At 42.5% G+C, this 15,318-nt stretch overlaps 1 protein-coding gene across 1 annotated transcript in view; it reads left to right on the top strand.

Annotated features, from left to right (window-relative positions):
- Positions 1-15,318, top strand: part of PGPEP1 (pyroglutamyl-peptidase I) — a 64,440-nt gene that overhangs the window by 21,825 nt on the left and 27,297 nt on the right. Inside the window, exon 2 of the mRNA XM_033956003.1 lies at positions 9,616-9,668. Coding sequence (XP_033811894.1) covers positions 9,616-9,668 — 53 coding nt within the window. The remainder of the gene's footprint in view (positions 1-9,615; positions 9,669-15,318) is intronic.

Raw genomic sequence — 15,318 nt, forward strand, 5'->3', positions numbered from 1 at the left:
AGGTCATGCATATAGGGAAAAAAAACCCGTTGTTCAACTACAAATTGGGGGGGGGGGCATTGTTGGGAGAAAGCAGTCTTGAGAGAGACTTGGGAGTGCTGGTGGATGCATCACTGAAGCCATCTGCACAGTGCGCAGCGGCCTCAAAAAAAGCCAACAGGATGCTGGGCATCATAAAAAGGGGCATAACAACCAGGACGAGGGAAGTCATCTTGCCACTGTATCGAGCGATGGTGCGTCCGCATCTGGAATATTGCGTTCAATATTGGTCGCCGTACCTCAAGAAGGACATGGCGGTACTCGAGAGAGTCCAAAGGAGAGCAACGAAACTGGTAAGAGGGCTGGAACACTGCCCATATGCCGAGAGGTTGGATAGGCTGGGGCTCTTCTCTCTGGAAAAAAGGAGGCTCAGGGGTGATATGATAGAGACCTTCAAGATCATGAGGGGCATAGAGAGGGTGGATAGGGACAGATTCTTCAGGCTGAAGGGGACAACAGGTAAGAGGGGGCATTCGGAGAAACTGAAGGGAGATAGGTTCAAAACGAATGCAAGGAAGTTTTTTTTCACCCAAAGGGTCGTGGACACTTGGAATGCGCTACCGGAGGACGTGATTGGGCAGAGTACGGTACAAGGATTCAAACAGAGACTGGACGGATTCCTGAGGGATAAAGGGATCGTGGGATACTGAGAAAGCTAACCAGAAAATAAGTATAGAAACCCGACCAGGTCGTGCATGTGCAAGACCGGAGGGCTAGGACTTTGATGGGAAGATAGGACTCAATAGGAAACCAAGGTGGCATGGGGGCCCCTTCTGGTGATTTGGACAGGTCGTGACCTGTTTGGGCCGCCGCGGGAGCGGACTGCTGGGCAGGATGGACCTATGGTCTGACCCGGCGGAGGCACTGCTTATGTTCTTATGGATATTACTTGATGGGTGAGGTAGGGTTTGAGCTCTCTAACCCACTAGAGTTTGTCATGAGCGTTTTTCACAATGCACTGGATCTGTATTGTCATGTCTAGGTTTGGGTCCAGCCATACTCCTAGGTTTCTCAGCCCCTCCATGAATGATTTTATGTATTTCTGTTCAGAGTTAGTTGGTATCTTGGGCTATTTTTTTCCCCACTTGTTGCAGTTCTGCTTTTTCCTTGTTAGCTACTAATCCATTTGTTTGGAAACATCCGAAGACTTTCTCTAAACCTGTCTTGATCCTCTGTTTAGTCTTTGTGTCCTGTTTCTTCAATGGGATAATCAATTGGATGTCATCTGTGTAGATGTAGCCTTCCCATCCCTGTTTTCTGATGAATGTCCGCAGTGGTTGGAGGAAGATGTTGAACAGCGTGGGTGACATAACGGATTCCTGTAGTACCCCTATGTCTGATCCCTTCCAGTTGTTTGTATTCCCCTGCTATTCTACCCACGTTAGTCTTTTGGATAGAAAGGACTTTATCCAAGCCAAAACTTTTCCTTTGAGGCCCATTTCTATGCATCTTGCTTTTAGCAGTGTGTATTGGACTAGGTCGAAGGCTGCTGAGAGGTCCAGGTAAACCAGTAGCACATCCTCTCCTTTAGCATGGTGTTTGAGGACAGTCTTGTACTGCTAAAATACAGTTTCTTTGCTTAGGTATCTTCTAAACCCCGATTGGGCCTGGTCTAGCTTAGATGAGTTTTCTGGGAAGTCTGATATGAATTTTGGCTTTCCAACCATCTTTTTGTCTTAACTAGCAAGACTAGGCTGTGCAAGCCAGTGTTTAAGATATCTATTTCCAAATGGATTCTTCATAGCAATATCATAGCGTACATTGACTGTGGTAAACAGCCATCAATATCTTTGAGAGCTCATTCCAGAAGAAGTGTAATTTCTTTGCGGGTGGAGGTTTAGGCGATCCCATCTGAGCAGATTTGCAGAGCGGCTACATGGTTCACACTTCATACCTTTACAAAGTTTTATAGAGTGGATATAGCAGTGCAAAATAATTCTGCTTTTGGGATCTTCAGCATTAAGGGCAGAGACTGCTTTGATATGTCCCATTTCAGAACTCATATGCCTTTTGTAACAGAAGACAACTGACTCCCAAGAAAAATTGCCAACGAAACTTAAAAGAATCCAACAATGAGGCAAAAAATGGTCAAAGGTTCCGTGAGTGATTGCAGAACTGCAAAACCACCAACGTACAAAAGAATATATATACGAAAATAATAATAAAAGTGTGAAAGTGTAAGGTACCCTCAGTGCGCAGGATAAGCGATGGGAGAAAAACTCCAACGCTTCAAGCGAAAAGGTAGAGGCTAAAAAGCCCCCACCTACACACCATCATGGGGTACCTATAGTGTGTTTTGAAATTAAATAACACAATCCCAAACAAGTGCACAATGAACACAAGTGAAAAAGTGGAATCACAAACTGCAATCACTCAGGGAACCCCCCAGCCAACTCCCAGTGAAAAAAATCAAAAAAGCAACTTAACTTGAAGAGTCTTCATTCAATGTCCAGGGTTACGGGAACAGCATAGATGAAACACTGCAAAAACAGAAGGGAAGATTACCTTGTTAATCTTTCTGTTAATACATATGAGTCCTGAATCTGTCGCCCCACCCTGTCAGTGTAATTATTTGCATGCTTAATGGCTCGAACAGTTATGTCTGTCCAGAACTTGAGATCTTCGCCTGCCATTCAGGAATTATGAATACAATAGTATGGTATCGCTACAAATGCATTTGAGAGTATACAAACTCCATGAATGTTAGTGCTGGTGGCACTCATGTGGATTGGTTATTCCAATTTGTTTTATATGATATGTTTTGATTAACATTGTTTATTATACTTTTTATAGAGTAGAACAGAAGTTTCTTGTCAAGGAAGTTCCCTGCACCCCTCCTTATGTTTCCTATTGTAGTGGTTATTGACTACTTTGGTACAAACCGAAGAGATGCAGGACAGCCCACTAACATAAGAATATAAGAATTGCCGTTGCTGGGTCAGACCAGTGGTCCATCGTGCCCAGCAGTCCTCTCACGCAGTGGCCCTCTGATCAAAGACCAGCGCCCTGAGACTAACCCTACCTGCGTACGTTCCGATTTAGCAGGAACTTGTCTAACTTTGTCTTGAATCCCTGGAGGGTGTTTTCCCCTATGACAGACTCCGGAAGAGCGTTCCTGTTTTCTACCACTCTCTGGGTGAAGAAGAACTTCCTTAAATGTTTGTATGGAATCTATCCCCTTTCAACTTTAGAGAGTGCCCTCTCGTTCTCCCTACCTTGGAGAGGGTGAACAACCTGTCCTTATCTACTAAGTCTATTCCCTTCAGTACCTTGAATGTTTTGATCATGTCCCCTCTCAGTATCCTATGCTCGAGGGAGAAGAAGCCCGGTTTCTCTAATCTTTCGCTGTATGGCAAGTCCTCCAGCCCCTTAACCATCTTAGTCGCTCTTCTCTGGACCCTTTCGAGTAGTACCATGGAAGGAGGTGGAGATGAAGAAAAAGTATATGATTCCTTCTGCAACAGCTCACAATTGAAGGGGGTTAACTCACTTGTCAAGACTTGTATGCCATGTTAATAGAAGATTATCGAGGTAAGGACCTAATCTTCCCCTGCAATTTCTCACAGTCCACATGCGATTTAACAACTTGGAATAGTTTTGTGTCATCTGCAAATGTAATCACCCCATTTATCAAACCTGTCTCCAGATCATTTATAAATTTGTTAAAAAGCTCTGGTTCGGACAGGTTTGGGATCGAACAAGATGGCAGCACTGATCTGATGTGCGTGAGCTCGCCCAATTACTTCAACTCTTTCGACTGGAATTATACTCTTAATTGCATTTTGGTGATTATATCTTTGTTATGCCACATAAGAGGAAAGGCATGTTGAAGGCTGTAACCTCCACTACAGTTCTGCCACCGCTTGTGCAGCCGACTATCAAGCGGTTCACCATGGCTTCACTACCAGGATCTGGAGGGCACGGTCTCCGCGTTAGAGGAGAGAGGAGGAAGCTTTCACTCTTGCCCCCGTTGTCAGCTGCTCTTCCATGTCCGGCGATTGGCTCTGCAGAGGGAGTGGGACTTTTGACTGCCGAAGCTGCAGCAACTGTTCCTGTAAAGGAGGACTCCTCTGTGGGGAGTAAAACTCCCCAAGGAGGTAACTTTAGAAGCAATCTGGGCTACACTTCAAAGTATGAACACGGTGATTAATAAATTGTCTGGAGAGGTAAATTCTCGTGGGGGTGTGTGTGGAATGGATGACCTGGAAAAATCTTTAGAACAAACTACTGTAAACTAGAAAAGGCTCCATTTCACAGATACAAAAATAAAATCACTTCAGGAATTTAAAAATGTGGCAATTAAAGATAGCTTAGCCTTGCGTAAGAAGATGGAAAATTATAACCATAGGTTAAACTTACGCTTTTTGAATTTTCCAAAAAATTGTTGGACTACCTCCTCTTGATATGTTAAAAAAAATACCTGACGGAAATTCTCAAATACTTTGTTTCATCCCCAAGGCTTGTGCAGATGAGGACAGAGTTTGCAAGGATGGACAGGGACAGAACTCATGGGAACGGGATGGAGATAGATCCTGCAGGGACCGGGACAAATTTGTCCCCATGTCACTCTCTGCTTTGGGCCTAATATTGGCAGAATGTTACAAATTTTGACATAAGTTAAAAATGTGGCTGTTTGCGGCAAGTTATTCTCAGTACCGTGTTTCCCCAAAAATAAGACACTGTCGTATATTAATTTTGGGTTCAAAAAACGCACTAGAGCTTATTTTTGGGGATGTTTTATTTATTTTTTTGTGTACAACGATCATTTCTCACCCATTTCCCTTGTGCAACATCTTTCTATCCCTCCCCCATCTTCCCTGTGTGGCAGATCCCAAAAATAATTTCATTTTGTTGCGTTAGATCTAATCTAAGCATTATTCTTGTATGCCACATTTTCCCTATAAAATAGAGATTTATATGGTTAACAAATAAACAAATTACGGATCATCCTTAAAATGAATTTCAGATGTCATAACATTTCTGAAATAGTCTTGAGATCTTTGTGGAACAGATAATACAAAGCCATTTCCCCCTATGCAGCAGAACCCCGACAACACCGCCAACCCATCCCCCTATACAGCATCTTTCCATCTCTCCTTCCTATCCCCCTGTGCAGCAGAACCCCGACGACCCTCCCACCGCGAGGCCTACATACCTCCAAACAGTGGTGGCGGCAGCACTGAACAGACTGCTTTGCAGCCTTCCCCGTGCCACGTCACTGATGATATCATCAGTGATCTGGCAGAGGGAAGGCGCTGGCAGGGAAGGCTATGAAGCAGCCTGTTCAGTGCTGCTGCTGCCTTTGCTGTTTGGAACGGAGGTATGTCGGCCTCGTAGTGGGAGAGTCGTTGGGGTTCTGTTGCACAGGGGATGGGAGGGAGAGATGGAAAGATGCTGCACAGGGGGTGGGTGAGAGGGGAGAAAAGATTTTTATTTTTTATTTATTTATTCAATTTTCTATACCGTTCTCCCAGGAGAGCTCAGAACGATTTACATGGGTTTATTCAGGTAGTCAAGCTTTTTTCCCTGTCTGTCCTGGTGGGGCAATGGGGGGATTAAGTGACTTGCCTAGGGTCACAAGGAGCAGCGTGGGTTTGAACCCACAACCCCAGGGTGCTGAGGCTGTAGCTTTAACTGCTGCACCACACTCTCATGGGTGGGGGGAGAAAGCGCTGCCGTCGGTGAATCGGGGACATTAGGGAGGGAGCTTCGGCGGTTGATCCAAGTAAGGCTTATATTTGGGGTAGGGCTTATATTAGGATCTAGGCCAAAAATCATGCTAGGGCTTATTTTCGGGGAAACACGGTAGAAAAGGAGGATATTGATCAGACAATGATTGGCTGTTTTACTGTTGCCTTTTGCTCTAGATTAGAAGATTGTTAAGAGGGAATGGGGTGATTTCAATATACCCAATCTTCAAATCCTTTGAGAAGGCATCTTTCAAAAGCCATATTTATGGGTAAAAGTGTTTTTAACGACAATAACAGGTTTGTTTGAAAAATTGTCCACCTCTTTTGTAGGTACAGTGGTGTGCAAAAGTCTTGCATCACTTGACTTGGTTGATGCATTTTAAGCTATGTAACCACTTGTTATGTATTATCTTACTTAATTTTCCATTCTACTCTCATATGTTCAGTTACTGTACATGCATATTTGATAAAGGTGTGCCTTTAAATAAATTTTCATTCCAGATAAATTTTGTTGAACATTTGCAATGAAAATGTATTGTGCTCATATGGCTGTATGATATTAAATTGTAGTAACAGATTCTGTTATATTACTATTAGTTTTACTTTTATTTCTGTAGTTAACCCTGAAGAGGGATGTTTTGTCCTGTCTACTGCTTTCAATATTTGATTGGCCATCCTTTGCTCTTGCGTTCAAGCCGACACCTTTCATGCATAGAGTGGACCAGCTTCATCAGATGCTTGTGGGTGATAATCCTATTCAAAGCTTCAATCAAGGACACAATCAGCTCTTGCTTCGTTGGCTGCTTTTTTTTTTTTCTAGTGACAGCTTGTGCCACAGATTCTCAATTGGATTGAGATCTGGTGACTGAATAGGCCAATCAATTGTCTTCTCTCCCTTCTTTCTCATCCATTCGAGTCCAGTTTTTGCCAGATGACATGGTGAATTATCATCTTGAAAGAAATAATCACCAGGAAACAAGTTCTCTGCTGAAGGCAACATGTGTTTCTGCAGGATTTCAATGTACTTCACTGCATTCACCGTGCCCTCTACAATGTGACGCCGACCAACACCACTTGCTGTCATACATCCCCATACCATGACCTTTATAGGATGCTTCACCGACAGGTTAAGGCATTTAGGCTTGAATTCTTCTCCTGGATATCTGTATACATACATTTTGCACTGATCACCCAATATACAGAAAGTGCTCTCATCACTAAGTAATACCTTCTCCCACATTTCTTTGTCCACATGCCATATTGCAGACCCCATTCCATTCTTCACTTTTTCGCTGCACAGTCAGTAGTGATTTTTTCCTAGCTTTACACCCTCTGAAACCAAATTCCAGGCACCTACACCTCACTGTGCTTATACTAACCACGGCTGAGCTCTTGTCCTGCCACTCTCTTAGCAACTGAGGTGATATCAGCTTCCTATTGCCAAAAGATGTGCGTCTCAACACTCGATCTTGTCTGTAACTTGTCTTTCTTGGTCAACTTGAATGCTGTCTATCCTGTGTTCCTCCTATCTCCTTCTTCTGAAGCACCCTGATCACTGTACTTTGATTACATACCACCATCTGTGCAATCTGCCTGCTGGAATACCCCTCTTCACCAAGGACCACTATTTGAACCTGGTTTTCCTCCGACAAGAACTGAAATTTGGACTTCAATACTGTTGATTTGACTGGTCAATTAGTTTGAATGATACCAGTTGCAGGAATCCCAGAAATTTATACTTTCCACCATGTAGTAAAGCTTAATGCTGATTGGCTGCAAAAGTATTCTGATTTGCTGCAAATGCTGCTACACTGCTGATTGTGTGAAAAATGAATCGAAATTCACCAAACTTATCAGAATTATTCTGATCAATCTGATGTAACTGGTCACAGTTATCAAAGAATTATTAGAAATCTTATGGAATTGTGCTTCCCAGACAAAGTTATATGTTCAGTTAGTAGCTTTAATTGTTAACTGAGTCTCAAATGACTAAATACTGTACTCGAATGTCACCATCTGATGCAGGACTTTTGCACACCACTTGTAAATTTAGATTGGAAGAACACAGTGCATATGGTTTTGCTTGGAAAAAGAGGGGTGAATCTCTATAGCAGGGGTGCCCACACTTTTTGGGCTTGCGAGCTACTTTTAAAATGACCAAGTCAAAATGATCTACCAACAATAAAATTTTAAAAAAACACAACGCACACTGTACGCATAGAAAATGTTAATTATCATTCCTATTCCAGGGATTTTCAAAGAGGTCAAAGCAGATGACTCTATGCAATATCACCTCAGTAACAACCATACAAAAATAGACAAATATACCCCCCTCCCTTTTTACTAAACCACGATAGCAGTTTTTAGAGCGCAGGGAGCTGCGCTGAATGCCCAGCGCTGCTCTCGACGCTCATAGGCTCCCTGCGCTAAAAAACTCTATTGCGGTTTAGTAAAAGGGGACCTTAGTGTAAAATATAGACAGCAGATATAAATTCAGACACATTTTGATCACTAAATTTAAAATAAAATCATTTTTCCTACCTTGTCTGGTGATTTCATGAGTCTCTGGTTGCAGTTTCTTCTTCTGACTGTGCATCCAATCTTTCTTCCCTTCTTTTAGCCTGTATGCTTCCTCTCCTCCAGACCGTTCCCTCCCCCAACTTTTCCTTTCTCTCTGCCTCCATTTCTTTTTTTTCTGTTTCTCTTCTTTCCTTCTGTCTCCCTGCCTGCCCTTTTTCTTTCTTTCTCCCTGCCCTCCCCCAAGCCACTGCCATCGGGGACCAAGACCCAAACCGCCACCAATAACAGGCCCGAAAGCCGCCGCCGCCCCAAGCTCTCCCTGCTTCGGCCGACCAGCATTCCTCTCTCCGACGTCAATTCTGCCGTTGGGGGAGAGGAAGACTGATTGGCCCAAGATCGCAATCGACCTATTGGGGGAAATGTTGCCGGGTCCTGCCTTCGTGGAAACAGAAAGTAGGCAGGAACCGGCAGCAAGAAGAGCAAATGCTTCACTAACCTGTCTCCCGCCTTAGCCCATAGCGAACGCTTGCTTCAGGGCTCTCAACATGTGCGTGCCGGCTTCCCTTCTCCCCCCCCCCCCGGACATAACTTCCGGTTTCGGAGGGAAGAGAAGGGAAGCCGGCACGCACACGTTAGAGCCACGGAGCATAAGTTCGCTCCGGGCTGAAATCTCCAAGCCGGTTTTTGTTTTTTTTAAATGTTCAGCAGCGGCGGCAGCAGCAGATGACAGCTGGGCGGACCGCCCAGCTAAAAGGCCCTAGAGAGAACACTGGAGAGGAAGGCTGATCGGCCTGGTAGATCAGGACGGCAACACGAGTCTATCACAGAGCCCGGGATGGGCTCCGTGATCGACTCACGTTGCCTTCCTGAGCTACTGGTCGATCGCGATCGACGTGTTGGGCACCCCTGCTCTATAGGGTTTTTTTCCCCAAGGCAAATAATTAAAGTCAAACTGTTGGCTGTGCTTTATTGACACCAGACCCAAATGTATAAACCAGAGTGTTTGCACCAATAAATACCCTCTACTTCACAAGTTAGGTACATCATAGCAAAATAAGCAGAATAATGGCTTAACTTGTTAGACAAATTACTGGTAGCACATTTGTACAGAAAATTAAGGTGTGTTTGAAATGCTTGAATGTTTTACCAGCTGGTAGTGAGTCTGACTGGTCTGGTTTTTTTTTTTACTGGCTATATCTTCTATGTTGTATGAAGACATGAAAGTGATTTTAGAAAAGCTGCATGCTAATATACTTAAAATAGAAGAGGTGTTCTCCCCATCTTGCACCTGCTCCTTACAAAAATGTAAAAATTTTTTGTGCTGGCAATGATACTGTAATTACAAACTTAATTTCTGTCATTTCAGGGTTTGGGCCATTTGGAGAGCATGCAGTTAATTCCAGCTGGGTTGCAGTTCAGGTAATAAATTGTTATGCTAGATGGTTTAAATTTAAAATTGATGTAAAATGATAGTACTATGCAGTTCATGCCACAGATGGGTACACTAAGAAGAGCTCAACAGATAAGGGGTCTAATCTAATCTAATGCTTAGCTTTGTATACTGAGACTTCACTCTAGGAAAGCTTGACTCGGTTTACAATAATTAGTTTAGGCTAATAAGGGGTATATAGGGAGAAGTATCAAGGAAAATTAATTTCCAAAATGTTTAATGAACAGAATGGTTTTCAAAGACTTATGAAAAAAGGGAAGGGAGCCAGAGCTTCTTAGAAAAAGTGGATGATTATTCCAAAGTTGGGATAAACCCATTCTGCTTTTCACCTATGCTAACATGAAGCAATTGTTTCCAGAAAAATAAAACTTAGAGTATCTGAATTGCAGATGCGCTTGTTGGTGTTTACTCTGTTGAAAGGACTGCAAGGAGATAACCTTGCATATGTTCTCATATGCATTAAAGAGGTGGGGAGGGGCATGGTATATTTTGATTTAGTTTCAGGTATGTACATGCTAAGTGTTTTCTCTGCTACACAGGGATTGATATACAGTATACACAGACAGCATTGATATTTTAAGAGCATGTAGTAAATATTTTCAGTTTCTCAACTTTCATATTTATGTGTAGGTATTTTTTTTGCACTTGCCATTCATAACCATATTCTGGTTCTTAGATGCAAAAAGAGAAAAGAGCCCAGCGTGGTTTGGAATACATGTGATTTGATGGCTTTGTGCAAGATTTAGGAGGGGTGAACTTCATGGGGTTAAGCAGATAACAAAGACCGTTCAAGCGATGTGATCTGCATGTTAATGCAAAGACAGAAAAGAAATCAATTAAACAATCTTGGTGAATGCTTTTTACTTCTAGGTTTGAACTAGCCAAGCCATATCAGCTTTTAATTGCTGCAGATTGAAATCCTCTTTCCTTCATTGGTTTTCCTTGGTATATATTACTTTAATTGAAGTTCTAGATTTTCATATCCAGTAAAATTTATTCAGTTAAGTCTTTACAGGTGGTCAAAAAGAGATTTGAAGTAAAAATGGCATGACAGCCCTTTTTTTTTGTAGTTCAAGCCAACACTAATGTCAGAATCCCCGTTTTGATAATATTAAGCAGAAATGTGTCTGCATAAACTAATTTAAAGATATCTAATATATCTTAGTTAGAATGGTTAACTGTAATCTTGTGTAAACATAGCATCCATATATAATAGTGTAATAATGCAAACATGAAACCCTAGCCAATCATCTAGGAGGCTGGCAACAATCACAGTGGAATCCATCTGAATCTGTGTTTAAAATCCTTTATAGATGTCTTTGAAAACCACTCTGAATTGACTCCCTACAGTCATTAGTAGCAGTATAGAAGCTTCCAATAAAGATAATATCTGAATTGATCAATCAAGCAGGCTAGCTCAAGATTAGAGAATAACGCGGGGACCGTTTACCACGGTAAACTGGTCACCGCAGTAAATCTGCAGGAATGTAGACATTTGCATTTGGTTTACCACAGGAATGGGGACAAGACCTTTTACCCCCTGTGGGAGCGGTGAAAAGTCTTGCTCCTGTGGTAAAAAAAAAATTGCACCCGTGTCAGACTTGGCATCTCCTCCCCAGCTCCTCTTGCGCCTCATTTACCTTCAGGAGCCAACTATACCACGATGAAGACAGAAGGAAACCAAAGCCAAAGCCTGAGACCAATGTGATTTGAAGAATAAAATTACCAGACAACAAAAGGTAGAAAAAATAAATTTTACATTTTGTGATTTCAATATTTCAGATTTGAAATATGTATCCTGCTAGAGCTAGTATTAGACATAACTAGGGACCGCAAAGCCAAGGCTGTGCTACTTTAGCTTCCAGCTGGCTTAGGGCTCTCTCTCTGACCCTAGTTGCTCTCCCCTAACACTATTCCTGCCATGTGTGACTGAAGTATTCTGTTAGCTTGATTTTTCAATGTAGCACTCTGTAGTAATTTGGTTTGTTCAGTTTTCACAATAGTGGAGGGGATATTTGTGAAAAGGAGGGGAGACAGGTGTTTTGTTGATCCTTGCTCGATATTATTTGTGTTAATAAAATGGCAATTGTACAGAATATTGTCTCTTTTTATACTTTAATAAAATAAGTTCAGTATAAAATCATAACTCTTCGAGGCTTGTGCGAATGGGATCTTACAATTTGCAGGACAGGGACCAAGCTTGTGGGGACAGGGCAGGGATGGGGACTGAGCTCGCAGGATGGGGCAGGGACAGGAACTGAGCTCGTGGGGACAGGGACAAGCTCACGGGGAAGGGGCGGGAACGCTGATAAATTTTTTCCTCTTGTCATTCTCTACTCAAGATGTTAAGGTTACGATGCAATTTTTTAAAATATTCATAAATAGGATCATTGGCAAAGTTCAGATCTGAGTTTTTATCCCCAAAATGTTGGTTGTATGTTCAGTTGAAGCAAATTTCTTGGTGTGAGTTTGAGTGCTGTGAAGTCTCTTTTGGTCCTGATTTTAAACTATTGGAAAGCCAATGCAGAAAAATATGCTAGGTTTTGCCCACCAGTTAGCTTAGCTTACAGCACAATTTTGTGGGCATACAGTACAAAAATGAGTTTTACACATGCACAAAGACTAGTACACACTCCACCTCACAGCCCATTTAAATTCATAGTAATGCATCTGTTGGCTGTTCTGTTCACTTCCTTGCATTTGAAGACTAGAAGAGGGTAGGGGCTTTAACACCTGGTCTGAGAAAATGTAAAAAGATAGCTCAGAACATCTGTAGTAGTGTCAGTGAGTATTTTCTGCCTGTTTTCTTCCCTTTGCTGTGAGCTTAAAGATCCACAACTGTTTTGTTGTAGCATATGGGAGCTGTGCTTGTACAAAAAGCGTAACTTCTGGACTATTGGGAGTGATGATTTGTGCATAAAAAATTGTATAGTTGCCCAGAGTTGCATGCTCATTCATCTGCACATATGCTGTATTCTCTGTGTGAATATCGATATTGCAAAAATTTTATGCACAGAGTAACATTCTGGCTCATTCAACTGTGCATGGCACTAGCTCAGACAGACTTTGCAGATGTGCCCATTTGTTCTCCCTGTTTTTTACACAGGGCCAATTTGCATATTTGGTTGCTCCATTATGAAGCAAAACTTTGGCCTTATTTATAGCTGTTAACATAGGTTCCTGAGTCCCTATTTATTTTGTCTACCTGTGGTGGTCTGATATAAGCAGTGTTTCATTTTTGCAGCCAAAGAACCAGTTTATCTAAGACCCAGGTGTACCCCATAGACTTTGAGCTAATTGACTCTTGTTACCCTCCCCTTAATGTGTGTCTGACTGAGTTGGAGCATAAGGAGGCAGTGGGGATTGGGTTGGATGGGGGATGGGGGGTCAAAGTTTATTTTGACATTTACGGGTTACAATTGCTGTCAGGGTGTCTAGACAGATCTGATAAGGATATTAGAGGCTAACAAAGAGGTTCATTGTTCAGAGGTCAGGGAATGGGGCAGACATGTTCTTTTTCTGTATTTGCCGGATATACAAAGCCGCAGACAATAAGTTGTCTACGAGACCTGAGGATTTCTTTTCATTGCTGAAAAGAAGGGCATGCATGCTACGAATACAGCTAAAGACAACATTTTACAGAGCTTGTTAAAAAGAAAACTCCCATAAAGCAACAAAATGCAGTAGAATTAGCTGGCACAGTGTAAGAAATAGTTAAAAAAATTAGACTTAAACTTTATTAAATATATGAAATAATAAAAAACACCCAAGTGCTTCAGCAGAGTATTCTTTATATTGTTAACTTTTTTCCAGTTATACAGCATGGTTTACTTACAGGAAATCAAAATCATTCCCCATAATACTTATGGACAGTTAAAAGCCAGTGCTGGAAACCATCTGTTTTGCCTAAGGCTGTTTCGTGTCCTGAGCTATTTGCATTGCACTTTGGATGTCCAGTCACCAGCCATCTTTTTATTTTTTTGTGTACATGCAGGGGCAATATTTCTTTTCAATATTTTAAATTTAATTAGTGGATTGGACTATTGTAATACTTGGGCCTATCATGATCCATTATTAGGGCATTACAGATTAGGAAGTTTCAAGTTCATTAAAAATTTGATTGATCGCTTATCATTACTTCTAGGTGATGTACAGTAAAAATGGGGGAATACAAGTAATCTTTAAAAAAACAGACTTAAAAAAACAACAAAAAAGCTGATTAAGACAAAAATAAACATACTAAAAAGTTAAAACAGAAGGAGGGGGAAAGTTAATTGAGGTACTAGAGGTCTAGGCAGGAATCGGAAGTGAGCTAAAGCTTGGGTGCAAGAAAAGCTGGTTGGGACTACATTAACTCAAAGGCATCTTTGAATAGATAACTTCCCTAGCAACAGCAGCAGATGAATCCAGAGACCAATGGGATAGCACACATCTACCAGCAGGCGGAGATAGAGAAACTGATTAACAGGTGGTCCTATTGGCTGGCACGCCTCCTGTATCTCCAGTGTTCTCTATCTCCCAGCAGGAAAAGGTCGCTTTTCAACTAGCTCCTGAATTCTGGCTGTGACTGGAAAATTATTTTCTCCTGTTGAGGTTTCTCTTCAGTGAGACTGCCATTCTGTTTCTCCTGTTGAGGTTTCTCTTCAGTGAGCTGGCAATGCTATTTCTCCTGTTGAGGTTTCTCTTCAGTGAGCTGGCAATGCTATTTCTCCCGTTGAGATTTTCTCTTCAGTGAGACAGGGGTGTCCGGCTGAACGGTGCCGGCTTTAGGGGTTACACCTGGGCCCCCCCCCCAGGTCCCTGCCTCACCCTCCCTCCGTTGCTAGAGGGTCTGACTGGGTCTCAATTTTTTTCTTCTTTCCCTTCTCTGTTAAAAAAAAAAAAAGAGACCACAGTTGCTGCATTCTACTCTGTTACTGCTGATCAACCAGCTTTACCTGGCTTCAACCGGCCCTAACAACAAGCTTGTGAGTATGTCTGTGCTTTTTATTGTTGCTTGAACTTCAGGTTCTGTTTGGGAGTCTTAGTAATGTGGGTTCGGTCAACGTACGTTTAAGGCATGGATATTTTATTGAGGCTAAGTTTTATGACTAGAAATCCGTGGAGGGAGCTGGGATTTCCCGCCCTTTGCATGCATGCGCTTGGTTTCCTTGTTGGTTACAGCGCGGCAGTAGCGGTGCGATTTCATGCTCGCACTTGTTTTCATTGTTGGGTTTCAGTTCAGCAGTAGTAGTCCTGTTTATTCTGAGGTTCTTTCATCGGTGTTTGTCACGGCCATGTGCAGCTGATTGTGCAGGTGCCGGTTTATAACAGCGTGCATGAGATGGGACATGTTTTTTCCAGCGCTGTGGGCCGTTCTTCTGGTATTCCCCGAGTCTGATTTTCTTTCTATGCAAGCCGCGGCAGGGTAAATTTTGCGGGGCTTGAATCCGACTATGTTTCTAGGAGCTTTGATGCAGCGGCCACGTGTCAGCGAGAATCAGGCGTGCGCTTGGGTCTCCGGCAATGGCGGGAGAGCTGCAGCATTCCGGTAGTTTGTTTCCAGCTGTCTTTGGTCAGGGTATGCCGGGGCTTCTCTCCTTTCCGGTTCAGACAAGTTGTATGTGTTTCACCAGCTTT

Source organism: Geotrypetes seraphini, chromosome 8 (genome assembly GCF_902459505.1).
Source record: "Geotrypetes seraphini chromosome 8, aGeoSer1.1, whole genome shotgun sequence".
Classification (NCBI taxonomy): domain Eukaryota; kingdom Metazoa; phylum Chordata; class Amphibia; order Gymnophiona; family Dermophiidae; genus Geotrypetes; species Geotrypetes seraphini.